We start from the raw sequence: 27,048 nt of genomic DNA, 5'->3' as shown, positions 1-27,048 counted from the left end.
CTTGACGAAGTGGCTTGTCATGTGGAAATAAATAGCATCAATTGACACCCAGTCAATGTATTTTTATAGTCTAACAAGGGCTAAGTATAATGCTCAAATATTTGTTATTCATTCATCACTTCGACAATCTGATTGCTATATCAGTATAGTATTTTGCATTATATACGTATATTTGAGTAATATTTTGTACATAAAGCATATATTTATATAGATATCCTGTGTTTTCCCTGGGTTTTATCTCACCAGGGATGCTGTGGTGTAATGGTCAGCGGACTGGGCTCACAGTCACCGGTTCAGTACCTTGGCATAGCGGATGAAACAATGGCAACTTTTATTAAATTTCCCACCTCTGTCTGCTCGTCTGTAAAAACTTAGTACACCATAGGAAGTCTATCGACAGGCCGTGATTGGTGGGGTAAAGTGTGAGTACGCCCATCTTTTCCAGGACTTATGACCAACTTGGAAGATTAGGCCAAAATACCTCCTAGATGGGCCTTCTAGTGAGCCCCATCTGGCAGCAGTGGCACGAGAAAGTAACTGCAGGGCCGCTGCACCTTTACGGTTTTATCTCATTTAAAAAGAAATCACTTTCAATATGTGTAGCCATGGCAGTTCTTCGAGATGTCGTTTTTTTATTTTACAAAAATTGCCAGAGATTAAAATGTACCCTGATGTGTTTTTGTACAAATCATCATGGGGAGTGTGAATACATGTCCAATGTCCCCCTGGTAGTTGGGAAAAGAATTAAAGTGGGTTCCATTGTATATTGGATACAAATAAACCAACAGTTTTCATATGAAAATTAACGCAAATCACCTCAGTGGTACAGGTGAGAAGTTGAGTTACAAAAAATATATGGTTCACAACAAAAAAATACTAGATTATTTAATTTTGCAGCATAGCAATGGTAGTACCATAATCTTTGTGTTGTCCTTTTGGAATCGGGTAAAATGGCACAGCGTACACAAATTATTCTCGGGAATTTGGTCCTTTTTACGCTCCGCTGCAATATCAGAGGTGGCTTTTGCATCTGATGCGACTGGTTAGTGGGAAGATTGGATTGTAGCCAAATAGCAATGGAAATGTGCATAGCTGCTCTTGTTGGTCTGGCTCCCGAGCACCTTTGGGATGTCAAGCAAATGTTAAGGTTACTGTATGTGTTATACACTTCAGGCATATCATTATTATGAATAGGTTTTCCTCTTTTTTCTGGCAACAAAACAGGTGTTAAGATGTTAAAACACCAAACTGAAACCTTTTACAAGGAATCATGTCTGCATTAACCACAATACTTGTGGTCAGAATGCAAACAAAAAAACACTCTGATAATATATGCATTGTCTTGGAAACTGATTGGTCCACACCAGAGACAGCTTTCTTTCGAGCCTAGTCTCAAACGGTGTTAGACCAGAAGATGCCAAAAGGTGCCTCGAAAGAAAGCTGTCTCTGGTGTGGACCAATCAGTTTCAAAGACAATGCATATATTATCAGAGTATGTTTTTTTGTTTGCATTCTGACCACAAGTATTGTGGTAAATGCAGACATGATTCCGTGTAAAAGGTTTCAGTTTGTTGTTTTAACATGCTAACACCTGTTTTATTGCCAGAAAAAAGGGGAAACCCGATTCTCATATTTTGGTACTGGCAAAGGAGGTCCCATGACATATAATTATTGTTGGGCCATTGCTCCACACAGTTACATTTGAAATGCAGAATGTAAAAACAATTAAAAGACGCTTTCAAAAAATATTTCTACTTGCAAATAAACATCACTTCAGTCTGAGGCTAAACGGAAATAAATGCGGCTGATGCACAGCATATGAGGACAAACACATCACTGATAAAGGAATTAGGTATTGCGTATTCTAGATTGCTTGTTGCGGTGCTATATGTGTTAACAATTTAACATTCCTTTAACACATTCTTTAGATTGCTTTGCAGTCATTTATGATGATGTCGTGGCTGCTGCAGATTAGAATGAACCGATTTTACCCACGTTTCCACATTAAGTGTTTTACTTAAAAAGGTATTACCACTGCGGCATAGTCTTCTGTCTGGAGTAGCATTTGTATTGAAATGTATTCTAACACATTTTTGTTGTTGCTTGTGCAAGGCATGAAAACGAAAAGAGAAGACGTCGTTCGTTCAAAGGTCACCACAGTCTGACACCTGCAAATCATTTGGCGGCAGAGCGTATGACTTTTTCATCAATAACTGGAAGAGTGCAAAGTCACCTTAAGAGATGGATCTAAAGGTTGGCTCAGAGGACAGCATTGACAGTCTTCCGCCGTCCAACCTGCAGGCATTTGCAAACAGCTCTACGCTCCATGGCATCAACCACATTTTCGTGTTCGGGCGTCTGTCGGTGCGTCGCGCCATCTGGACTCTCGCCTTCTTGGGTTCGCTGGGCCTTCTGCTGCTCGAGTGCGCCGAGCGCGTGCAGTACTTCTTCGAGTACCCGCACGTGACCGCGCTCGACGAGGTGGCAGCCCGTCGCATGAACTTCCCAGCCGTCACGTTTTGCAACCTCAACGAGTTCCGCTTCTCCCGCATGACGCGCAACGACCTGTACCATGCCGGCTGGTTTCTGGCTCTCCTCAACGAGCGCCTGGAGGTGCCCGACCCGGACCTGGTGGATCCCCACATCCTGGCGCAGTTGCGGGAGCGAGCCGACTTCAGGAACTTCAAGTCTCGTCCGTTCAGCATGCGGGAATTCTATGAGCGCACGGGTCACGAGCTCAAAGACATGATGCTCAACTGCAAGTTTCGAGGAGTGACCTGCACGCCCAGTAACTTCACAACTGTGAGTTGCATATCGCACAATAAAACAATGTCGTAATGATAAAAAAAAAATCGGTGTTAAAATTTCAATATTGTTGACCTTGGACTTGGCAGAGATAGTTTTTTGAAATGCCATGCTCTCTGCCATTGCAAGCACAGTCAAGTAACTTCCTTTACTTTCATAACCTTTCGAAATGCCTGTTTATGCATCCAAATGCCCAATTACACTTGGTATGCTGGCGAATTGCTTGGAGGTCTAGCGCATTGATATTTAGAATCAAGGCTAGAATAACATCTGCTTTGTTCACACATTGCTCATGGCGTGCTCGAAACACAATATTGTCGTGCCTAATTAAACATCTTAACCTACCAAGATCCCGAATGACATTTATGAAGGTCTCTAATGTCTAATTGTGCATTTTTCAAACAAACTGACAGACCTACATATTACTACACAGTATACAGTAATATATCGAAACATTTATTCTTTAAGCTCAATACTCGTGTGATATTCATATCAGAATCGATGTTTATTTTTTACATTTGTTTTTATCGTGTAATAGGCTCACGTGATCCCTGCAGCCACCAGAGGCTGCTACATTCACTGGAATGTAAAAAAAAATATTATGACCATGAATCAGGAGAATTAAGCGAATCGCCGGGGCATGAATCGTTAACAACCCTAATCGCAGCCTCGCAAGAGTGTTGCAATAGTTGTAAACTTGTCTAGCAAGAGAAAGGCAAGATACAAGCTCATGCTCAACTTCTCAGTGCATAATGTAAGATGCACATTTTAGAAAATGTAATTTCAAGTGCTACAATACAGCTGATGATTTAAGATGCAGACAATATTGGTTTAGATTGGTGTAATTGACAGTATTTCATGTTTTAAATTTCAAGTATAAATGTGTTAAGGTGCTATTTATTTATTAGTTGAAGTGGAAACACGGGTAACATGAAATATATAGTAAAATTGACAATTACATCTGAAAAACACAGGTTTTGAAAATTATATACAGTACTCAAAAAACACAGCAATATAATGCTTGGAAAATGTAGAAGTTGCTGTGTGCCATTGCACCAGTAAAATGATGATAGATTTTTTTATTAACATAAAGGCCAAGAGTAAGAGGACACATAACCAGTTAAGATTGTTCTGAAATTTGCATGCGGGAATCTCATATATGTAATGTGTTCCCTTTTTACACATCGGCAAATAGATTTTGTTTAAGTTCACTGAATCCTTGCCATACTTACGTGAAAAATGTGCGAATCAGTTGGCTACGCAGGGTGCTAAAAGAAGTTCAGCATACATTTTGACAAATTCTATGGCAGCAACACAACTTCACAAGTGGTTCTCATCTTGTGAGTATATTCTAAATTTCTGTGGTACTGTGGATGCTGCGTCATCTGTCGTAGAGAAACAGCTGACGTCTACATGCTTGGCTTTTTGGGGCTTTTTAGACATGCATGCTGACCATCGATTCAGAATCCTCTGAGGCACAGTGAAAAATCAACCAAGCACACGTCCCTGCCGCTGGAAGGTTTAAGGCGTGACCTAATTGCTAGAGTCTGAAAAGACTCAGCTATCAAATGATGGATAGGTGAATGTTATTACCGTGATGAAATAAAACAGAGCAAATGCGACTGTCATTTCATGAAAGACATGCATAGCAATTTTCACAGCATATGGCAGCTCATCACAATTTGGGGAAATGCACCAGGATGCAGAATATCAACTTCGATTTCTATCGAATGTCCCATCTAGGTTTAAGTAAATGAGGTCATGGAACAGCACAGTAGAAACAATATTAACTCAGCTGAGTGGTAGCTGTTGGCTTAAGATTTAAAGAAAAGAAAACCCCCATAGAGAATCCCTGTGACTCTCAAATCTACTGCAGGAGCTTGGTAGGATACGACAAATGACAGTCAAAGCAAAGTTTTCAAATTAAAAAGGCAGTCTAAGACAATATGTACTGTAGCACAATGTGATAGACTCAGCGTAAACCATGTTTCTCTGCATCTGATTCAAAAAACAATAAACCAATGCCAAAATGGACAAATATCCACACGGTCACAGTCTAGTATCACCTGCTTTGCACAAGTGTTGGGTGATACTTTCAAGAATTACTTTTTATCTATGGGAGATAAACACGTATTCAACTCTTCAATTCCCTTAAAAGGGGTCCTCTACAGGGATTCTGTCACCAAAAGTAATCATCATGTAGAACCAAATTCATGCATATGGAGATGCAGGAATCACCATCAAAATGAATGATCCGAAGAATAATTTGGTAGACTACCTGTTCCTTCCAATGGTGATTTATGTATCTACATTTAAAGAATTGGTATTCCATGAGAGTCTGAAGAATTGTCGCCTAGAATCCGAATTCATTTCAATAGCAATGCCAGGAATCTTTATCGAAATGAGTGGTGATTGTTTTAATTAATAGGAATCATCCAGTCGAAACCCTATTAATTTCAATAGCAATACTACAAGGACAGCCAGGCAACATGAGCCTCCTTTCTTGCCTGACTTCCACACCAAGATTAAGGTGAATTTGGGCCAATTCCATGCACTAGGCATCAGGCATACATTTCAATGCAAATATCGTCAATATAGGCTGGCTGGTATTGACCAGAATCTGGTCGATACCAGCTAGTTAGACCAAGTCAGGCCCAATGGGCCCTCCCTTCTTGGCTGAACAGCACACAGGACTATATGTTGGCCGTGCCTCCCGCACAACGATTCCAATATTCCACTGTTGCCCCCCAAAAAACCTGTTAGGAATTGTATTTGATTCTAAGAATACCATGGTGACAATTTTAGCCTAGGATTCTGGGAAGTTGCCCAGCTCTATTTGCTAGATATGTGTAATCCAGCTAAACGTATGTCCTCTTTGGTTAATGTACACTAACGTGAATTGGGTGAAATATCACATGCGGTAAACAAGAAGATACATAAGTAATGGATGTGTTGCCTCGGAGACTGAGATGATTCTGGAAGTGTGTGTCACGAAGGCTCTCGTTATCTCACAGACACAGAGTCTTTTACTCTTCGACAAAAAAGGTAAATTCCAGAACTAATGGTGAACGTGTTTACAACACACCATTTACAGGAAATAACGCAAATTTTTTTCCTATTTTTAAAAAATGCTCTATTTCAATCAATTGCAACAAGATTTATTTTCAAATGTCAAATTGGCCTAGTAACGTTTCTAAATAGTCCATTTGCTTGGCCTTAATGCTTTACTAAATCGTGTGCAGTGTGCAAAAAAAATAGAGCCTTGCCCTTGGCCACAGCAAATTATTTTACTTTGATGGTCATAAGAATCAGAAAGCTCCCCTTGACCTCGGAAGAGCATTTGTGCTTTATGTTCAAACCTGAGCGTCTATCATATATCCTTCGGTTATTAACTGTTTTTTTACACTAAGGTAATTAAAAACGATTGTGGCTAACCAATTTTGACTTACCATGCTTTTTAATGAATCTTTAATTGGAAGGTTTAACGAAGTACATATTACCTAAGTTTATTTTGCGTGTAAATAATTTATAAATAATTTATGTTTGGAGATTGTGAAAACAATGACTTGCTTAATTTAACAACATAAACAAAATGAATAATTTAATCTGGTGCAGGTTGAGTAGGGGTTTCAAATATAGAGCACAAAGAAAGATATATTGCTAATTGTCACCTGCAAGCCTTCACAATTGAGAATGTGGGTAACGGAGCAGTAAGTGATAAAATGGGTAGAAATGGCATTACAGGAATTATTCAGAAATGTTGCAGACTTTCTCCCTAATCTCGTAAGGGTTAATAATTGCCAGATTTAAACCCATGGATTAATTTCAGCCACGTCTGGGTCTGCAACGTGGATAATATTTCTCGACATGGCAAACCATATCCAGTGAACTTCGACTGGCTCTGGATATTAGTCGAACGCCCATTCCAGTCTACCATGACTCAGTATATATTCAGTGATAAATTTAGTGCCGTTTAAAGTTCAAATGAACTGGTAAAGCACATTAATTATTTACGTTTTAAGTCATAGTGCTGTCATTACGATTTGGGAAATGTTTACATGAAGTACTGTGTTGGAAATACACAGATGGTTAATATTGGTCCGATGACAACGTGTGTTTTGATCAGGAAAAAAATAATTTTCCACATAAATCCTTGACAGATGTTGTTAAAAATCATGTATCACATCGTGTTGAATACGATATTGCTATGTTTATCACATGGGAAATGCAAACCGGTTTATTTGGCATCTGGGATTTCGGATAAGAGGCATCAGTGAATTGTTGATGTTTGGCTTTTTGTGAGAAAGCAGGTGAGAAACGGCAGCAGCTGTCCTGTGTTTCAGCCAGCCTGTTATTGTTCTAATTTATCGAAAGGCACATCACGTATATTTTACCCGACAAATGTGATAAGGTTATCCGCACATGTTGTGTTAACTTTTATTTTTCTCCTTGAGAAGTGGAAGAGAATAGAGTTGACACGGCTGATGTCTGTGCAACTTTTCACCTGGAAGATTTATATTGATTGTAGCGCCGAGTTTGTTACAACCCAGCAGACTGGTGGGTGGGGGACATCTCACGAAATCCCAGCAGTACATGTTGTTTCTAAACTTTTCTTTTTATACATATAACTGGGCTGTATACAGATAAAGCACAGGATATTATATAATACATTACTGTATATGTTTGTAGACAATAAAGTAGTTGTATATATTATATATGCTGTACCAGGGTGGAATGATAGTGCAGTGGTTAGTAGGGTTGCTAAACCTTTAACAGATATCAGAATTGATAACTGGTTCTGAAAGTGAGGAATTCGTAATATGGGGAATTTTTGCCTTCATAGAAATATATGCAAATGTGTGCATGTTCGTTTCGTATTTATTTTGTAGATTTTTTATTTATAGGAAATGTCTCAGAATATTTAAGAAATAATGTATATGAAGTCAGGCACCTGATATGAGAAATATGATTGTAGAATCAACAGAACATGTTATTATGATCAATTATTTATCGGTGTACTGAAAGGATATCGAAATGGCACGTTTTGTTTACGTGACAAACCTTACTAATTAGCTGTGTCGGGTGGTGGTGGGTTTAACGACACACTTATATTTAAGCGATCTAACCCAACACAACCTCTATTATGGACAATTAAGTTATGATGACTTGAGTTATTACATTCATTGTTTTTGTTAGGCCGTAATGTCACTGCCAAATCTATGCAGCTTGATACTAGAACCTGGGAATCCGAGTTCAATTCCCAACTATGGCTTACATCAGCAGTGAGTAGAGTATACTCTTTGGTTCTTTCGGTAAAGTCACGTAGGTGGAAAAAAATAAGAATAAAAATAACTAAATTAAATCACGACGTTTCGGAAGCAACACAAGCTTCCGTCATCAGGTGGGACAACCGCAGCAAAAAACTAAATTACTGTAGTGGGCAAAGACACAGTATTTAGTTTTTTGCTGTGGTTGTCCCACCTGATGACGGAAGCTTGTGTTGCTTCCGAAACGTCGTGATTTAATTTAGTTATTTTTATTCTTATTTTTTTTCGCTTTCTTCTTTCACCTACGTGACTTTACCGAAAGAACCAAAGAGTATGGATCATTGCAGTCACGAAAACTTCAAATCTAGAGTGAGTAGATTAATTGTCTTAGGTCCTTGGCAATCCTTCTCACCAACTCGCACTGGCCAGATCGGTAATGTCTGGTCAAACAACCCACATGACTAATCCCATCTAAATAAAAAAAAAACTGTCTCTTTACTTATTATTTATTTTTATTTACTACTTACCCTTCTTATGCTATTCGCTATGCAGGATTGCACTTTATTTTGCGCGCGGTTGAAATTTACTTTGCTCAGTCGGTGTTAGCCACTGAGGTCGTAACGGGTCTCTTTTTGTCATTCCTGTTGCTCGGTGCCCCCTGTACCATTTCCATTCCGTTGTAATGTGCACTGGTGCATACTTTATTGAGGGCAATATTGGCACGTAAAATAAAGATTTATTTATTGATTGAGTGTGGGCTGACACAAGGTTGTAAATGATCACCATCAGCTGTGATCTATTCACTGTTGGATGAAGCCTTCTCTAAGACGTTGCCATCTTGCATGATTTAGTGATGCAACAATCAATTGAGCTCGTATACATGGGCCGATCTCATCGCATCTCCATGGTGGATGTTCTTCCAGGGCTATTCTCTCCTTTTGCTGTCACTCCACCATGAATCTCAACTACCGGCCATCATCCCCTTATAGCGACTTGTCCTGCCCATGCCCACTTATGCATCTGAACAGTTAATACTGTGTCGATATCTTACATATGTCGTCTGATCAATGTTTTCCTCGTTCTGTGTCAGTATAATTACAAGCATGCACCTTCCCATGATTCTTTGTGCACATTTTAGCTGTTGTTCTTTTTTCGATGGCAATGTCCTCATCCATTTGGTAGCAGGCAATGGTCAACGATGATCACTTTCTGCGTCAGGCGCATTGGTATGCTACTTTTCACGATCAAATTCAGTTTTACAAGAGCGCTGCAGCCAGCTCCACCTCTTTATTGCATAATTTTCATCCCAGTCTGCCTTCAATAACTAACTGGCTTCAGTATTTACACTCTGATATGTTTTGCAGTTGCGTCCCTGCATAAGATGCGATATCTTCAATTAGTAAGCACAACTTTGCGGCCTTATTAATTGACATTTTCAATAATGCCCTGTGTTATTACATTCATCTTACAGTATTAGTAACAAATATAAGCAAAGTGATATCACCCTCATTGTTACAAGTGCGGTGCAATGTGTTTCAGGTATTCGTGATTAAAAAGTAATGCAGGTAATGCTAAAATATCTAAAAACAACAACAAAAATCCTGCGCATTTATTTTAAGAGACAAAACATAACAAAAATTAGCATATGTAACGGAAATCATAATACTAAAAATACAACTGAAACTATATTAATAATCCTCATATGTAAAAATGCGAGTTTAAAGAATAACTTTCAGTCTTATTTTCTGAAAAATCTCCACTTGAAACATTTTTGTTCATTCAGCAGAGCACTGTGCAAAAGGTGAATGCACGTGCTGCTCAAGGTGACGGCTGCTTTAGTCCGACCTGCGTTAATACCTCAAGTCGGTAACACCGACAGGCTCTTGTAAGACTGACCTACATTACAATGTACACGTGTAAAAAAATAAAGCTTTAAAATAGTGATATTTTAATACATAGCTGTCAACTCATACGGTTTACCCCGTATTCTTGTACAGGGAAATTGAGTTTTGAGGTCCATGCGGCGTACAGCCGTTTCAATACGACAACTACATTTATTGTTGTCGATTTGTTTGTGTTTCTCCCTTATGATGGGACTTTGTAGGATGAATGTTGAGATTTAAAAGGCCACGGGGTGACCAATACGGTCTGAATTGGTCTGTAATAAGCTGGCACTGATAAGGGGTTGACAGGTATATTAATATAGGACAGTTAAATGAAGATACAGTGATGTTAAGAGGCCTTCAGCAGTGGATAGATAAAATTATGGTTGATATACAGCATATACATTAATAACCCCAATAACAGGGCCGAATTAAAGTTCTTGTAGGTCCTAGGCACTTCTGTTTCGTCGGCCTTCAGTGATAACTTTTCAGTTCGTACTGCTGCTGCCCATGTCATGACCACCGCTGTCACTTGCTTGTTTCACACATACTTCATCTAGAGGACAACAACGCTCGTCTTCCCATGCACTACTTTCTATTGGGAATGAGAGTGTGCGAAAAACACCATTTGAAGATGTTGTTGCTAATTTTGCAATACACACTCGAAAAGTCCATCTTCGGCGTTAATTTCTCACCTTTTGAAAAAAAAAACGATTGACATTGACGTGACTCTGCCTCTTTGTCGATATACACTGTGCCCATCCTTGCTATTTACATCTATTAAGAACATATCTTGGTAAAAAATTTTTTTATCATAGACAAAAAAACACATGGCATTTTTTTTTCGTAGACCCTTTACTTTGCATAGGCCCTAGGCACAGTGCCTACTATTTTTTTTGCATAATACGGGCCTGCCCAGTAAACACTGAACGTTGGGCGAACATTGGGCCAACAGTTCCACCAACATGCCAACGTTGGGCCGACTCTGCATGGGGCAGTCTATATACTTCATGTGTAGCATTAGCATCTACTATACTATATACTACACATCCAGTACATATACATTGTGTATATTGTGTATTTACATGTGTAGAGGAGTAGAGTGAGCAACCATGAGAGGGCGTACACAGGGAGGTGCGAGCGAGTTGACAGAGGAGAATGACGTCATGTCACGGGTGCTGTAAGGGGGTACCTTCGGGAACAAAGGCAGGTCCGAGCTAGGGGGAGGAGCCGCCAAAGGGTACTTAAGGGGGACCCCGTGACGACGGTGGGGTCGCCGTAGGGAGAGTGAAATCGTCGCCGTTGGGAGAGGAATGAGAGCCTGCGTAGACGACATCCCAGCCGCCGCCAAAGAAGGGCTAGAGATGTAGAGGTCTCACCTCTTTGCCGGGCGGTGATGGCTGATCCCCCGTCTGGGCAGACGAGGGGGTATACAAAGGGGAGCCGTACAGGGGCGTAGATAGCTGAAGGGATGTCCGCGTGAAGGACAGAGTTCTGACGTGCGCCATAACGGGTGTAAGCGTCGAGTGCAGAGAGTGTAACAACCAGTGAGTGTACAGTGGACAGAGTGTGTAAGAGTGTGAATAAACGGCAATCAGCCTTAAGTAAGAATCCTCGTCTCCGTCTGGTTCTACAAGTCTCCTGGGTGTCAAGAAGTACTATTCAACACATGTGTAGTGTGCCAATTCACACACTAGTAGGAGGTACTCTCATATATTCCGGCCTTCACAGCCTTAGGGGATAACTATATACCGGGTCGAGACAGCCAACATGCTGCCAGACCCACAGCTTGCAGAGGGCGAAGATCATGACGATGACAGCACGACGAGTTCCACTCCAGATTGCAGCAGCCCCGACTGTGAGTCGGAGCTGACCTTATATTCTGAACAGCGTGGCCAGGCTCCGCCCTCGGCCCCGCACAGGTGCAACTGGTAGAATGGGCTGTTACCCCTAATTCTATTGTCTATCAATGTCCCAGCAGCACGCGTAACCAGTGACTCTTTCAATGTCACTACATCACCCCCCCCCCCCCCCCATGAAAAAAAAACCAGCCGTCCCGGCTGACTGCCATACATCGCGTAGCGGGACAACGAACAATGCAATATCCATGCAAGATTTGCAATGCATGTCAACAATCCAGCCCTCAAAATAACAGCAACCCAACAACGAGTAGGGGCGGTCATCTCATATGGGCCTGGCATGGGTTTCCCAGAGACCCCGAGGGAGACTCGCAGCTGGCTCAACGGGCGTGGTCCCCGCCGGGACGAAGATGGAGGAGAGGAAGAAGCGGGTGACAGTTGTACCGTCCACCCTGGTCCGCCTGTGGGCGGCACCGCTGGCGGTTCCATGGGCGTCAAGCCCTGGGAGTCTCGCAGAGGCACAACCTCCGTAAACGTATGTCTGTCCCCGGTGGACATATCACACACTCGGCCATCAGATGGTAGAGATGAATGCCCCTCAAGGTGGAAAATATGGTTTCAGTCGTGACGGATGCACATACCAATGCCTGCAACCAACCTGGATCCATACACACTGTGGCCTCCTAACCTCAATTACCTTCAGCGGGCCCTGCCATGGCCTATGTAATTTAGGAGGCGCCCCCATTCCTCGTGCGCAAGACTAATAGCATTATTGCATGCCACCCCTGGTATGGGTGGCGGAGCATCCACCAATGCTACCACGGCGCCCGGCTCTCCCGCATCCACCTGCTTACAACAGCCGGCGCCCATGAAACATGCGCACTGGTTCTTCGACAATAACCATGATAGAGCATCCAGGTTGCAGTGGCGCAACCCTCTCGGTGACTTCGAATGAATAATATTGCAAGATTTCCAACCATCGCGACGTGGAGCGGCTTCGAGGCGGTAATACGACACAAACCCCACAAAACTGCAGACCTCAGCCACCGACGTGGGGGTCAGCCATTTACGCACGCACTCTTGTCAGGTCCGTCAGACTCGCTAACAATGTGCCCCAGGTATTGAACCCATTTTTGCAAGAGGTAACATTTCTGTGGCTTGAATTTCAAATTAACCGCCCGCATTTGAACAAATACCACACGTAACTGCTGCAGATGTTCCTGGAACGTGCGGCCAAAGACAATCACGTCATCCAAATAAATCAGACATGACTCCCATTGGAGCCCCGTCAGTACCAACTCCATAAGTCGCTGTAATGTGGCCGGAGCCGAGTGAAGCCCCATCTGAAGCACGTTAAATTGAAACAGCCCTTGTGGTGTCCTGAACATGGTTTTAGGTTTTTAACTTTCTTCCATGGGCAACTGCCAAAACTCTGACAATAGATCCATGGTGGAGAAAAACCGCCCCCCCGACAGGGCATCCAACAAATCGTCCATCCATGGGAGCGGATATGCGGCCGCCACAGAGATTTTATTTAATTTCCGAAAGTCTACACAGAACAGCAAAGTCCTGTCTTTTTTAACCAGAACAATGGGAGCACCCCACGGACTGGTTCACGGGGAGATTATATTGGCGGCCAACATCTCGTCGACCGCTTGACGAATGTACCGCACTGGCACACCTTCGTAACTCGTATCCCTATGAGGGGCGATGGTGTGTGCACCCGACACGGACTGCATTGGGGATGCATGAGATGGCTGTGTCGGCCGGGTGTGTGACGTATCGCGACCTGCCTTTGGACCCAGAGGAGCGGAGGCCGGTAGGGCGGAGGACGGCGAAGCCGGGAAAAACTGCCCCAAATCAGCATGGCAGCTCCTGGAGATGAGGCCCAGCAGGCCACACCTGAAGCAGGTATCAGGGCCCTGCCATGGCGGAGGCAAGGTCCCCCCCCCTGTGGGTTCCTTCGTCGTCCCGACTCTTGGTGCCCCTGGTCGCCCTCTTCTCCCGGAAATCCAGCACTGGCCGTCACCCCGGCACGTCATCGCAGGTTACAGTGGGCCTGGATGCATCGGGCTACCTGAATCGAGGATAAGTCATACTCGGCTGTGGCCGGCAAAAAAACATTCATTTCTTAAGCCAGCATCAACAGTTTCTCTCGCACCAGAGAATCCAGTCCTGCCCACTTCATCATTGGGTATGCATCCTGGGCCAGCGACAGTAGTGCGCTGCGGAAGGCGAGGGGTGTCTGTCTCCCCCCGACTCCGCATCACGAATTTCCGCCGCGCGTTAGATGGCGGGTCAAAAATTGCCGCCAACTGGGCGTACGGCTGACGCAGCGTCGTTCTGTCCGCCTCGGGAATGGAAAAAAACGCAGCCAAGGCTGTGTCGTCCAATGTGGTGGGAAGAATACGTAGCACCTCCGCATCGGACCATCCCGCGAGCTCGCAAGTGACGGCGAACCGCCGCCAGAAGGCCACCCAATCACCCCCCGCAGCTGAAAACTCTTTGAGAAGCGGCAATCATTACGCGAGAGAAGGTGCCCCCGGTTGAGTTGTCGGCGGCAGGTTAAATTCAGCGGAACCCGATTCCTGCCCTTGGTCAGCAGAGACGGCGGAGTCGCCTCCGAGCTGCCCCCGAGCCGCAGCCCCTTCCTTCGGCACTTCCCTACCCAGCTGCCCCATCAGCGTTGACATCGTGGAGAGCAGCCCCACGATAGGCGTGCTGAGTGCCCACAGCCCTCCTTTAGCCGGCGGCAGCATGGAACCGTCGTCCTTTGCCCGCTGCCCCGCTGGGATCGCCACAGGGGTCCCGGCTGCCGGCCCCGCCTGGGAATTCTCATCGCCCGAGGATATGCGGGTGAGAGCCTTCCATCTTCACGGGTTTCAACATAGTCTATTTCCCCCTCAAGGATTCAAAAGGAAAAAAAGAAAATTCCGAACAACCCTACAATATATATAAAAAAATGGTAGCACTCCTGACAACAAATGTAGTGTGCTAATTCACAGACACTAGTGGGATGTACGCTCTCTCTTTTATTCCAGCCTCACAGCCTGAGGGGATAACTATATACCGGGTCAGCCAACATGCTGCTAGACCCACAGCTTGCAGAGGGCGAAGATCACGATGATGACGGCACGATGAATTCCACTCCAGATCGCAGCAGCCCCGACTGTGAGTCGGAGCTCGACTTATATCCTGAACAGCGTGGCCAGGCTCTGCCCTCGGCCCCGCACCCCTCTGGATCCCCCAGAGGGCTCCGTGCCTTGCTCACAGGTGCAACTGGTAGAACGGGCTGTTACACCTAATTCTATTGTCTACCAATCTCCCAGCGGCATGCGCTACCAGTGAATCATTCAATGTCACTACACATGTATCTCTTTTATATACATGCTTCTCACATGCTTCTCATGCTCCGCGTAATCCTTATCACCGTAAATCGCATTCAAATCCGGCCGCGAGATCTGTACGCATGGTACTGCACACGTTCAACTTCGTTTGCATCGTGCGTTAGGCAACCGTGCTATTCGGAGGTGCGGCACCGCAATATTGATGACCGATGTCCACGCGAGTCTCTTCATGTCAAGTGCTTATGGGCCATCCATTTAGTACATATGCATGGAGGGAGGAGGGGGTAACCCAAATGCCTACGCTTGACAATGTACATGTAGTGGGTATAAACGGGAGGAAACTTTCTTTTGAGGCAACACGTTTATTATAACATTAACAACTATATAACACAAAGGGGTAACGGCCCCTTCCACCCGATACGCTAGGCAGGTTTCTCCTCCGGGCTAGAGTGCGTCTCTCTGGCTACGTTCTAACCCTACACTGGTAAAGCTTGAGTCTCCACTGGTTATGCTTGAGCCGACCCTAGCCAGGGGTTCGGCTCTGCCCGTTGGGCTCTTCTCTTCGAGTCTTCAGGAGGCTCTTCAACTTTAGGCGGACGACGACTGCCGGGACCGTTCAGAAGCTACAGAGCCGTGGCTTACTCTGCCCCCGGCCACACCTTTCTTCTCGATCCTTCCAGCAGGGCCTGGGGGTGACGTCATCTCCCAGCCCCCTCTTAGGGTCTGCACCACTGGGCATGCTGTTCCTTAGGGGTTTCCGTTGGGTCCCATGGGCCATCGTCCCTTAGCCCCTCTTCTGCCCCCTATTGACACGTGGCCGGTACTACCGGCTGAGTGTATTGGAGATGGCGCATCGTGCCCAATAATACCCCTACATACGTATGCATAGGAAACGGCGGGGCGGCGGGGGGGTGAAGCCTCGATAATAATTTGTCTACATTGGCCTTCAAATGAGCCATAGTTTAGTTTCTTCAGCTGTCAGACAACAAGTACTATCGGGAGAAGTGGGACTGTGGAAGAGGTGTCACTTGTCTGCCACCGTGCCCCTGACTGCAGCTATTACGCAGCTCAGCAAAATAAGTGGCCAAGGTACGCAACTTAATTCTTTAATGCAGCTGGCGGTGGACTATCTGTTTGCTTAAAAACGTTTCTGCATGGATTAAATATCGGCCGTTCTATAGGATTCTGGAGGGGGGGGGGGGTGTCAGGCGAATGTACGCAGGTGGGGGAGGGGGAAGTCCACGTGCGTACAGGGAGGGGGGAGGGGTCAAGTTTTGACAGATTTTTGCGTACCCACTAAATGGATGGCCCCTTAAGTCGCCATCGGCTGTTGTCCACTCCTATTTCCTCTCCACCCACGCGAGTAGGCAGACCGGCCCACGAATCATCCCCTCCACCCCCAGTTTTATGTCGACGTTAAAGAACCTGCGCTCGCCAAGCGCCCCAACGTTAGAACCTTTTACATTTTCGGCCGAGGTAATTTATCTGTTGCCTGAAGAAGGAGGAGTGGATCCGTGCCACAGGCGGTTTGGCACTGTAATGGAACCATTTGACCGAATCGCCTAAGGAGCACGCTGCCTGAGTCTCTCTGAATTCTGCCAGCGTCCCGCTGAGCGGCTGACAGCCCTGTCCACTCTTCCCTCTTCCTCGGCAGCGCACTCAGTCAATCACCCACACCACCCAGACCAAAATGCCATGAAATAATTGATGGATCGTGTGGTCTCGATCAGACAGGTCATGCTCAGCGTGCTGTGCGGCGTCAATTGAGGCTCAGCTTGAGCACAGACCTACAGAAAGTTTACTTTGCATTGTCTAAGTCGCTCTTTCTCTATGAAAAGCAAGGCCGCTTGCCAATGCATTGTCTGTTGTTTATATGAACAAATATAACAGTATTTGACAACAAAAAATACGTGAAATGCATAATTTATTCTAGCACAAATGAGCACAAAAAGGAGATGCTCCTCTCTCTTGGTGGTCCTGAGTTACTGGTGGAAATTCTACATTTCCATAGTAAGAGTTGCGGGACACAGCTTACAAAGTGGTTCTAACTTTATTGACCCCGGAGATGTCATAGGCTAAGTTTGGCTCTCCGATACTATTTTCGGGTTGCACTGCGCGTTGTGCGCCATGATGTCCGACGTTTCTCTCCACATTGAACACCATTGAGCTCATGATACAACCTGAAAACAGCACAACCGTGAACGCTGACGCAGTCGTAATAAGCTCCGTTGAATCCCGAACCAGGATTTGAACTAGCAACCTTTTGATTTCGAGTCAAGCTGTCTAAACACAGTGCCTCCTTGCAAAATAAATAAAGGTCTTACGTGACATATTCAAATTTGGAACTGTATTAAAATTGTCAATGATTTTAATATCTTATTCCATCTCTTTAATAGAAAATCCAGTTCTAATTTGTTCTTATAATTATAATTAGAGTTCGAAAGTCTCAATAATAACCAATATAACTTGTAACACCAACCAATGTAGGTTTTTACACTGACTCTAGCATTTTTGTAGGTTGATAAAGGGCTGTAAAACCATATCTGTTGTGTTGCCTTCTGTCAATAATCGGGTTTGTAAATGAGTAAATCCCTTAAAATATTCCAATAATTAAATGAATAACATATGCGCCATTCCCTGGCCGCTTCCTTTCAACGTCTTTGCCATCCAAGCCAACTGCTTCGTCCAGCTGCCGAAAGACTTGTTTCCACGAGGGATGTGATTGGCACCAGAGCTTCATTTATAGCCAAAGCAAGGGTCACCAAGGTTGACGATAAGAAAATGGGAACTGGGGAATGGTACGGACGTGATGAATGGTAAAAAGTAATCTACCACTGCACGGAACCGTGGTGCATGATGCTTGCATAACATATGGGAAGGGTTTTTGTTAATAATTTAGCTGATAGAATTATAATTTTAGCACAAAGGATTGTGCTAATATTCTTCTTTCGTACGGCTGATGTAGATGCAGAGCAACATCTACAATTTCACATTAAGGTGGTCAAGCCAGATAACAGCGTCAGGAGCAGCAGAGTGTATCGCTGTAATGTCTCCGTGTTTTTAGATCGTACATTGTATAGTATTATGTTGTATGGTCTGTTCTGGATGACCACAGTCACACACTGGAGACTTTGCAATTTTCCATATTACAGGTTTCTTTGGGTAATTTTACATTTTTCATTTGCGCATCAGGTATCCACATCTGCCATGGTTTGTGCGGATGCGGTTTAGGGTGGACCAGGGATCTTCTGCATTGGGTCTTTCACTGTGCTAATGAGGGTCACTGTTTGGTTTACAGGCCTGTTCATGTTAATACTATGTGGAGTATAAGATACACTTACAATGGGGAATCAAAAGGAATTGAGAATGGGGTTGTACAAGTATGCACTGTTCATTGTTGAATCTTGTTTTAAAAGGTGCTTTGGTAACATAAAAGTGAGTATACATGTTATCTAATAGCATTGCTGCAGTTCAAATGGATGGGGTTTGTAAGCTTTCTAAGTTAATGTTATTGCAGTAATTTTTTTGTTAAAATTGTAAATTGGATATTTTGTAGACTGCCACATCAATTTGCTTGGCGCAAAGGCAAATGTCAGGAGGGAAGCTAAAAATGCTGATCCTGCATATCAGTTAGATTAGACAAAAAATAGGATGTGAGACACATTGTTTGCTTTATTGCTGTACTCTGGAGGAAATTGACCAGTCAGGAAATTTGAGGGTGTCCATGTTTGGTATGGCCAACATATGCAATATTGATTGCATAGGCGACAGCCATTAATTTGTCAGCAAGAAGCACCCATGTGGTCAATTTGCTGCAAGATGGACACTGGAAAGGGCTTCGGTGTCATTCGCCATTTTACCCAAGAACTGGTGTAGGAAAAATATTTGGCCAAAACATAAAAAATAAACCAATTAATAAGGTCAGTGAGAATTGTGCTAGATTATTAGCAATAAGTTGTTTTAATTTAGCATTTACTATAATGGCGTAGTACTATCAGTTTATCTTATCATAAAAAGGTGCCAATTTGGTCCATGATTGACATCCATGAATATGATAAGACATGGGTTATTACGTATAAAATAATACAAAAATACATATATCATTTAATTTAAATATTCTTCTAAGAATTTTGAAGAGCCCTTCAAGTGAAAAGCTAAAATTTAATGATACAATTACAACGTCTGTATATCTATTTTGGTACTTTTTAAAAAAAATCTGTTCTGTTCATGTAACGTTGTTTTATGTTGGATAATGTCAGATGTAGAATTATTGTTCATGGAAAAAAGCAATCAAATTCATTTCAGATTAGAATTATATATGCAAATAGAACCACAGCTTAGAACGTTGCACAATGTGGTTAAATTAGAAGCAAACATTTAAGCGGTAATAGATAAAGAAGAGGCTTGCATACAAATGTTCGTTTACAGTCCTTTGTCAATGCATTGGTGGTTACAGGCTTTCCAATACCGTTCAGTTGTGTGGGTCGTTTGACCATACTTCACCACGCTGGTCAATACAAGTTGGTGAAGGCGGTGGGGCGTGTGGACAGGTAGCTGGACTGGTTCAGATATCATTCATCACTTGAGTGAGCCGTGGCAAATGGTCGAACTCAGATGTCCGAGTCCGTAGCGCAGTATGTCACTGTACTGCACGAACACTGTGCCACTGCATGACAATACACATTGTTTGTTGAATGCATATTTATCTATTGTAGACGCAATTCTTGGGATCAGAGACCCCCTTTGGTGGCAAATGTAAAAAAACATTTGCATACAGTCAATGAATTATATCTGTGTATATGGCAATGTATTCGCAGTAATTTCTATTTAATACTACGGTGTTGTGAACAGTTCAACAAAAGGCATACAATGTTTACCCTCGTGTGTGTAATATTGGTCATCCGAGCACAGTAGTATTACCATTGCAGGTCTACCAACAAAATAGTATTTTTTCTTATTGTTGAAAAAATGTCATCTTGCCTTCACAACATTAATCAGATGAAGCGAGGCATGCAGCAGGGATGCAGAGGGACATGAATGGACGTTGGCTTCAACAATCGACCTTGCGCTGCCCCTCACGTGCCTCATCCCCCCTCTCCCCTCCTCGTAATGTGTGGCTGGAGAGCGCTTGGCATGCAGATTAGCGGCCTAATGATGCCATTTGACATCTGGTGTAGGGACAGTTGTCATTGCACACAAAAAGGATTACATTTTTTGAAGGGACTTCTCCTGCTGTTACTGGCAGTTTAATGAGCACTTGGCACACTCCATGCTCACGATTCTCCCGAGTATACCGCCCTAACTTGCTACCATTGCTGGAAAGCTATAGGTTGCAGGGCTTTGTGACTCAGTAATAAATCATGCAGTCTTCTCCGGCAATGCTTTGGGCATAAGCTTGTGTAAATAAAGGGCAAGAGTTCACATGCTATAACGGTGTTTGTGGAAATGCAGCAAACTTTTCTCTCCTGTGCAGCTCTTTATAAATGGAGGAGACTATATTGCGTCTCTCACAGCAGCATGCCACTTACACTGGCAAAACGAAACAGTGCTTCAGACAGACACGTGGAGAGTGTGTAGGTGTATTCTAAATTGAGTGAAACGTAATGACAAGAGGTATCCAATTAAACATTACGTGAAACTTTTGAACAACCGTGAGAGATAATAATAATAATAATGCAATTTAGAATGAGCACATTATTTGACAGACATAAATTACCAATACAAATACCCCATTTGCCACTAAGTGACGGTGACCTCACCACGGCGCCTGTGCCAGGCCATGTGCGCTTTGAGGCCACGTGAAGTGTCGAAGGTTTGCTGAGAGGAGGTCTCGGGACAGACCCAGGTGCCTGACTGAGATGACATAAATGACCGTGACTCTTCTGAGGTGCATATTCAAGCTCAGTGTCGCTCAAAATCCAGGCGAAAGAGGTGGGGAATTAAAGTAGGTGTAGATTGAATGCTGCGAATTTTCAGCGGGATGGCGTTCCAGAAGGCGTGGGGGCTGCCACGGATAAATGATACCCAATGGTGATAACGACTTGGGGATGCCTTTATCCAGCAGTGGATTGATTATGGCTGATGATGATGACTCTTTGGATGGGTTGTGGTTTAAATCAAGTCATCAGAGCAACATTATGAATTTATTTTCTCTGTTTAAAATATATATCGGATGCAATGTCTGCCTATTATCTGTGGAGCAAAAAAAAAACCTTTCTTCTTATCTGCAAATATCATTCATGGTAATAGAATGCATTTAGCACGAGGTACAGTACCATGACTATTATCCTCCAGAATGGTTTGATAAGGTGATTTTGCTGCACAGTTATCCGTGATAAGTGATGGGTAACATAGAGGATGATGCAGAACATTGCAGTGTAGGTTGTGGGCAAGCAGAGTGCAGTGTAGCATCCATTGTTGTACTGTACCAGCATGGTGCAGTTTGGTCAAACAAGCCCCCAAGACCCGCACGGCATGGGGAGGCCCTCATCCAGCAGTGTATTGACAAAGGGCTGTGCATGTACATATGTACATATACAGCGAGGTGTACTTATCAGCTTCAGTGACATTGGGGCATCCTCAATTTCGTCAAGCATAATCATCAATCATATTCATCCATCATCTTCACCAGCCCCTGTATCCATGAGCAAACAGTAGGAATTTGCTAGAGTACTCTCACAGGTGCAATGGCATCGGCATTGATAGTGACTGGAGAGAGGCAGCAGAGATTATGACATCCTCAATACCATCAAACTCATCATTGTTCAGTATCCTCTTCATCCTCCTCCTTCTACAGTGTTCTTGCTTATATAGAGAGGTCTACTCCCAATTCATCATACATGCGACCCAATCATGTTGACTTTCAGGAGCTAAGCATAATTGTACCTGGTTAGTAGATGGGAGACCGCCAAGGGAACACCATGTGACTGCGAGGAGGCCAGGAGATAGCGCGACATCAAGGGATTAAGTCTGTGCCGAGATGTGTGGGATTTCTCTGCCTCCTCTGGTTATCCCCCTACATGAAACCAAACACTCAATAATAGAAATGGCCACACATCCCCATGCAGGAACTTCCCAAAATGTCACGAGGCTTAGTGAGGTTTTCCCGGGTAAATAAAAGGCATTATTTATTTGCTGTATCTCCACGTCCCATCGTGTCTGTGAATTTGCCGCTTCAGCATCTGTCTTTGGTAAGCGACCTCAGATTCAGTGACTAATGATGGCGACAACGATGATCAAGCACCATCATCATCACAATCATCACCAGCCATTTACAGCGGTGATAGTTAATAACGATGGAGCCGACACCTACAAATATCATTGTCTTTATCGATCAGCTTGTTATGATGTGATGGAATTTAGACACTTTTAATACATTGTCATTATAGTTATTGCCATTGTCGTTATCCACCGTCCATCATCATAATTTATAATCACGAACAATATTTGACTTTACCAACTCTTTGTACATGCTTTTCATATTATCTGGAAAAAAAACAATAATAAGGTCGATCAGTTTGATAACAGGAAGGCTGATGGATTCAGAATTTGTATTTAGACTGGAGGAATCCGATTAGTTTTGAAGTTATATGTCACAGATGTTCACAGATAACGGGGAACAGCGAATACGAGGGCTGCAGGATGGAAGTTTCTCGCACACGAGGATACCCTCTGAAGTTGTGGGAATGCTGTGATAAGCTGATGTATACTGTAACTTTCAAATTAGGTGAACACAAACCTGCAATTGTTCACACTCTCTGGCTTTTAAATAAAATGTGTAACTGAGATTTATCCTTTGCTAATTACATTATTTATACGTGTCCTTTTTTAGCTAATAAACTAATTTTATTATATAGTGGAAATAAAGTTTTGTATTCAATTAAAGTATAAAATAAAGTATGATGTAGATTTGGAAAATGCTTGGACGTTTTCCAAAATGTAAAAATGAAGTGCAAATGTAATTATCTTATTATTAAAGTAGCGTTTTTGCCCGTCCAAGGACGGGTGTATATTGCAGAAAATCTGAAATATTTAATAGAAAAATAGTTCAGCTCATGATTATTAATGAGGGGGGTTGCCCCATGTGGAGTGACGTCACCCGCTAAAGGTTATTGGGGAGGGGTGCGGCATGTGGAGTGACGTCACCCCTCATGGTTATTGTGGAGGGGTGCGGCATATGGAGTGACGTCACCTGCTCATGATTATTAATGAGGGGAGGGGTGCGGCATATGGAGTGACGTCACCCCTCATGGTTATTGTGGAGGGGTGCGGCATGTGGAGTGCGCGAGCTTCTTGTGCGTTAAGTGTAAATTTCCACGCGTGCATGAATATTAATTAAGGGGGGGGGGGGCTCTTTTGTAGTGACGTCACGCAGCACTGCTGCGTAGATTTATTTTTACCGTCACTTTTTGTAAATAAACGTCATATTTGAAGCGACTTTGCATAATAAATTATTTAATTCAGCTCGAACTTCCTCTGCGTTAGTGTAAAAATCCACCCACTCATGAATATTAATGAGGGGGGTGGGCCTCATGTGGAGTGACGTCAAGCGGGGGGTGGGCCTCGTTTGAAGTGACGTCACGCGCGGGACGGACAGACATTTCTTGGTGATTATAGGAGGTGATTATCGGATATTACCTTAGTATTACATCCAAAGGTAATGGATAAGTAAAACTGATTGTCGAGAAAGGCACTTCCACTGGTAAAAGGTACAAACCGAAGTGTGACCAATGATAGGAGGCTAAGAGAAGACACGTTGAGCGTTGCAGTACCGTGGAAGGAAGAGTTTACTTCGCAAATAAATCACAAACTATTACCAGAATGACAAATGTTTCTAATAAATCAAAATATTACAGTACATTGGTAAAAGTAATATACGAGTACGTTATGGTGATGCACGTTGAGGCCACTCATAACTTTGAGAAGAAATTTTGAAGAAAAAGAACCAAATGATTTTGTGCTGAAGATGGCACTTTACCATTTGATTAACAGCACCCTCACAAGAAAGCAATATTATAATCTTTCACCATACAATCTTTTAATAGATTATGCAAGCATTTCGATATAATCCTCTATATTTTTGCAGACAAAGAATTAGTCGTAATACAATACAAACTTAATTACTGTTATTGTAAATTGTCTTTGAGACTTTGGTCATTTAATACAATACATTCAAACACATTTTATATTACAGCATATTAAAATCACTGTACTGTATTCATAAGATTGCTAAAACAAATTAGCTTGAATATTTTAGCATGAAATACAGTCCTTAGCATTAAATACAAATTTGCATTGAACTAGAAAATGTCAAATGGTATTGAAGGACAATCTGTCATTGTTTCAGTGTTAAGTATGAAATCTACTATAGAGGCTTTTGAGAAATGAATGGATGAATGCGTCAGTGTGTTAAGCAGAATGTAAAATTAGGTTTCCAGCCAAATTGTTGCAGAACTCTGTTGCATGTGAGCTATCGGGATGACATTTTATGCTGTCGACTTCACTTGTGTTATTACGTCTCATGCAAAATAAACATATTTGGTAATAATCTAATTATGGTTAACAGCCATTTGCCATTCCACTGCTGGTCATGGCTGTTGGGCGTACTGGACGTGATCTAATTTCGCATGCTACCAAACATGGTGCACCTCAACCTTACGAGTCATGAGTAAAGACAAATGTAGTTAATTGAATGTTAACTAGAATATATTGTTTAACCCCTTCAGCTGTTAAACATACGGCACACTTGCCCACGTATGCACTTGCACACACCCAAAGAGAGGGCAAAGATAAAATATTTCCCGATAGCTGTAGAGACTGTTTGAGCAATTGCTGTCAGGGATAATGTATAAAGTGTGGCACAGCACACGACCAGGTGATGTGGCCAGAACACAGAGAGTGCGTAGAAAGATACATATTCCCCGTATAGCCTTAACATACTGTTTGGGGCAAGTGCTATTAGTGACCACTTATGAAGACTGGCAGGGCACACGAGGGAGTGGGTGGCCAGCACCACGCCCGGCCGCCTTTGTCTCCCCAGTGGAGATGTTTACACATCCCCCAAATACTGAGTCGAAGCTGAGTCAAACTCAGGAAGGCCCAGATTCGACTCAGATAATCCTTATTGGTTTCGATTTAAAGCTTTCGTGACTGCAGGGATTCATCTTCTTGGTTTTTTCGGTAAAGTCACTTAGAAGGGAAGTAATAAAATAATAAAAATAAAACATAATAAAATAAAATAATTCTCACGACGTTTCGGCCACAACGCAAGCAGCCGTCCTCAGGCAGGTCTGTCACCTGAGGACGGCTGCTTGCGTTGTGGCCGAAACGTCGTGAGAATTATTTTATTATGTTTTATTTTTATTATTTTATTACTTCCCTTCTACGTGACTTTACCGAAAGAACCAAGAAGATGAATCCTTATTGGTGTTGGCCGTGGGCGGAAATCGAACTCGGGTCACCGCTCCCCAACCGAGCACACACGTATACACGGACCACAACATGATCATGTCAGTCGTGGAAGAGTGACGACGTTAAGCAATGAAAGAAAATATAACAAAAAAAAATTTATTTTATTATGTTTTATTTTTATTATTTTATTACTTCCCTTCTACGTGACTTTACCGAAAGAACCAAGAAGAAGAAAAAAATCGCAATTTAACCCAAGACTAAATCATACAATATACAAACATGTTTACAATTCCAGAGCCATGGAAGGATACAGAACTGAACAGGAATAAAATGAAGACCCCCCCCCCCTCGTCCTCTATGACTGTGCTCCCTGTTGGAACAAAAGTTCATGGTTAATTAGTGCTGGAGTCAATACGTGCGGAGGTGTTGGAGTTAGGCTTGCATCCCGGAGAAGTACAACGCATTCACACACTGCGATGACTTCTTATTTTGAAGAGGTGGTCGTTGTGCTGCATTAATATATTTTGCATTCCTCGACCTCACTTTGCTTCTTTGGGAATTAAAGTATGTTGAGTACACTTTGTGACAGCAGGGTGTATTTTATTTATTTAATTCTACATCTTATGGTGAAGAGGACATGTATTTGTGGAGGAGAGAGTAACGTATGTTTAAGTATCATGCTGTAATTAGAAAATGCATGCCAATTATTATTTTTTCGAAGTGGTTATCTATGAAATGATTCGTAATTAGTTTATTTTGGGTTTGTGTAGGTACGTATTTTTTTTTTACTATAACCCAACATCACCTGACAGTCAATAAAATCAAGTTATCACGTAGGCAAATATGCCAATTGATTTGGGGTTTCAGCCAATCGGAACGTTGAAACGTGAGCAAAAATGTTCAATTTTATACGAGCTTTCCCTCGAGATTACACCCAGCATTATCCGGTGCTTAAGAAAAGCCCAGCTCTTGTCTGAAAGCTTCCTGATCCGTGTCCTTCAAATAGGTGCAATGCCATCTTCAGGACAGCTATACATGTGAACCAGTTTAATAATTAGAGTTGGTTGCTGATTGGTTGGTTTTGATTGACAGATTAGGTTAGTATAATACTGTGAATCCAGCTTGTGGTTGGTGAAAATATGCTTTCTTTAAATTGCTAAGGTATATTATGTGAGTTAAAGCTAATGTTATAATGCTGTTATGATTCAAGTTAAGCATTAATTGGGTAATAGGGTTAATTCAATTTGTATTATGGGGATTAGCGTTGCGGAATTAGTGGTAAAGGTTGATTAAATAGATTGTTGGTGTTACATTATTAGCATAAACAACTGATTTAATATAAATTGTGAGGTAGTAGTTATTAAACATATCTGAAATGTTTATTCATCAAGAGATGTGCAAAGTAATCTTTACTCGAGAAATCGGCGCTCTGGTTTATTCAGGATGCACCAGCGTGTGAATGTTTTAAAGGTCGGTG

The 27,048-nt window shown here is 42.8% G+C and overlaps 1 protein-coding gene across 3 annotated transcripts in view; it reads left to right on the top strand.

Annotated features, from left to right (window-relative positions):
• LOC133346003 (acid-sensing ion channel 1-like) overlaps window positions 1-27,048 on the top strand; it is a 193,239-nt gene that overhangs the window by 19,518 nt on the left and 146,673 nt on the right. For all 3 annotated transcript variants that reach the window (XM_061557241.1, XM_061557239.1, XM_061557238.1), the window contains exon 2: window positions 2,113-2,802. In XM_061557241.1, the coding sequence (XP_061413225.1) occupies window positions 2,242-2,802 (561 nt within the window). In that variant the 5' untranslated portion in view covers window positions 2,113-2,241. The remainder of the gene's footprint in view (window positions 1-2,112; window positions 2,803-27,048) is intronic.

The sequence above is a fragment of the Lethenteron reissneri genome, chromosome 23 (genome assembly GCF_015708825.2).
Source record: "Lethenteron reissneri isolate LAM-NWPU_2019-01 chromosome 23, ASM1570882v1, whole genome shotgun sequence".
NCBI lineage: Eukaryota > Metazoa > Chordata > Hyperoartia > Petromyzontiformes > Petromyzontidae > Lethenteron > Lethenteron reissneri.
This window is presented reverse-complemented; position numbering and strand designations above follow the sequence as displayed.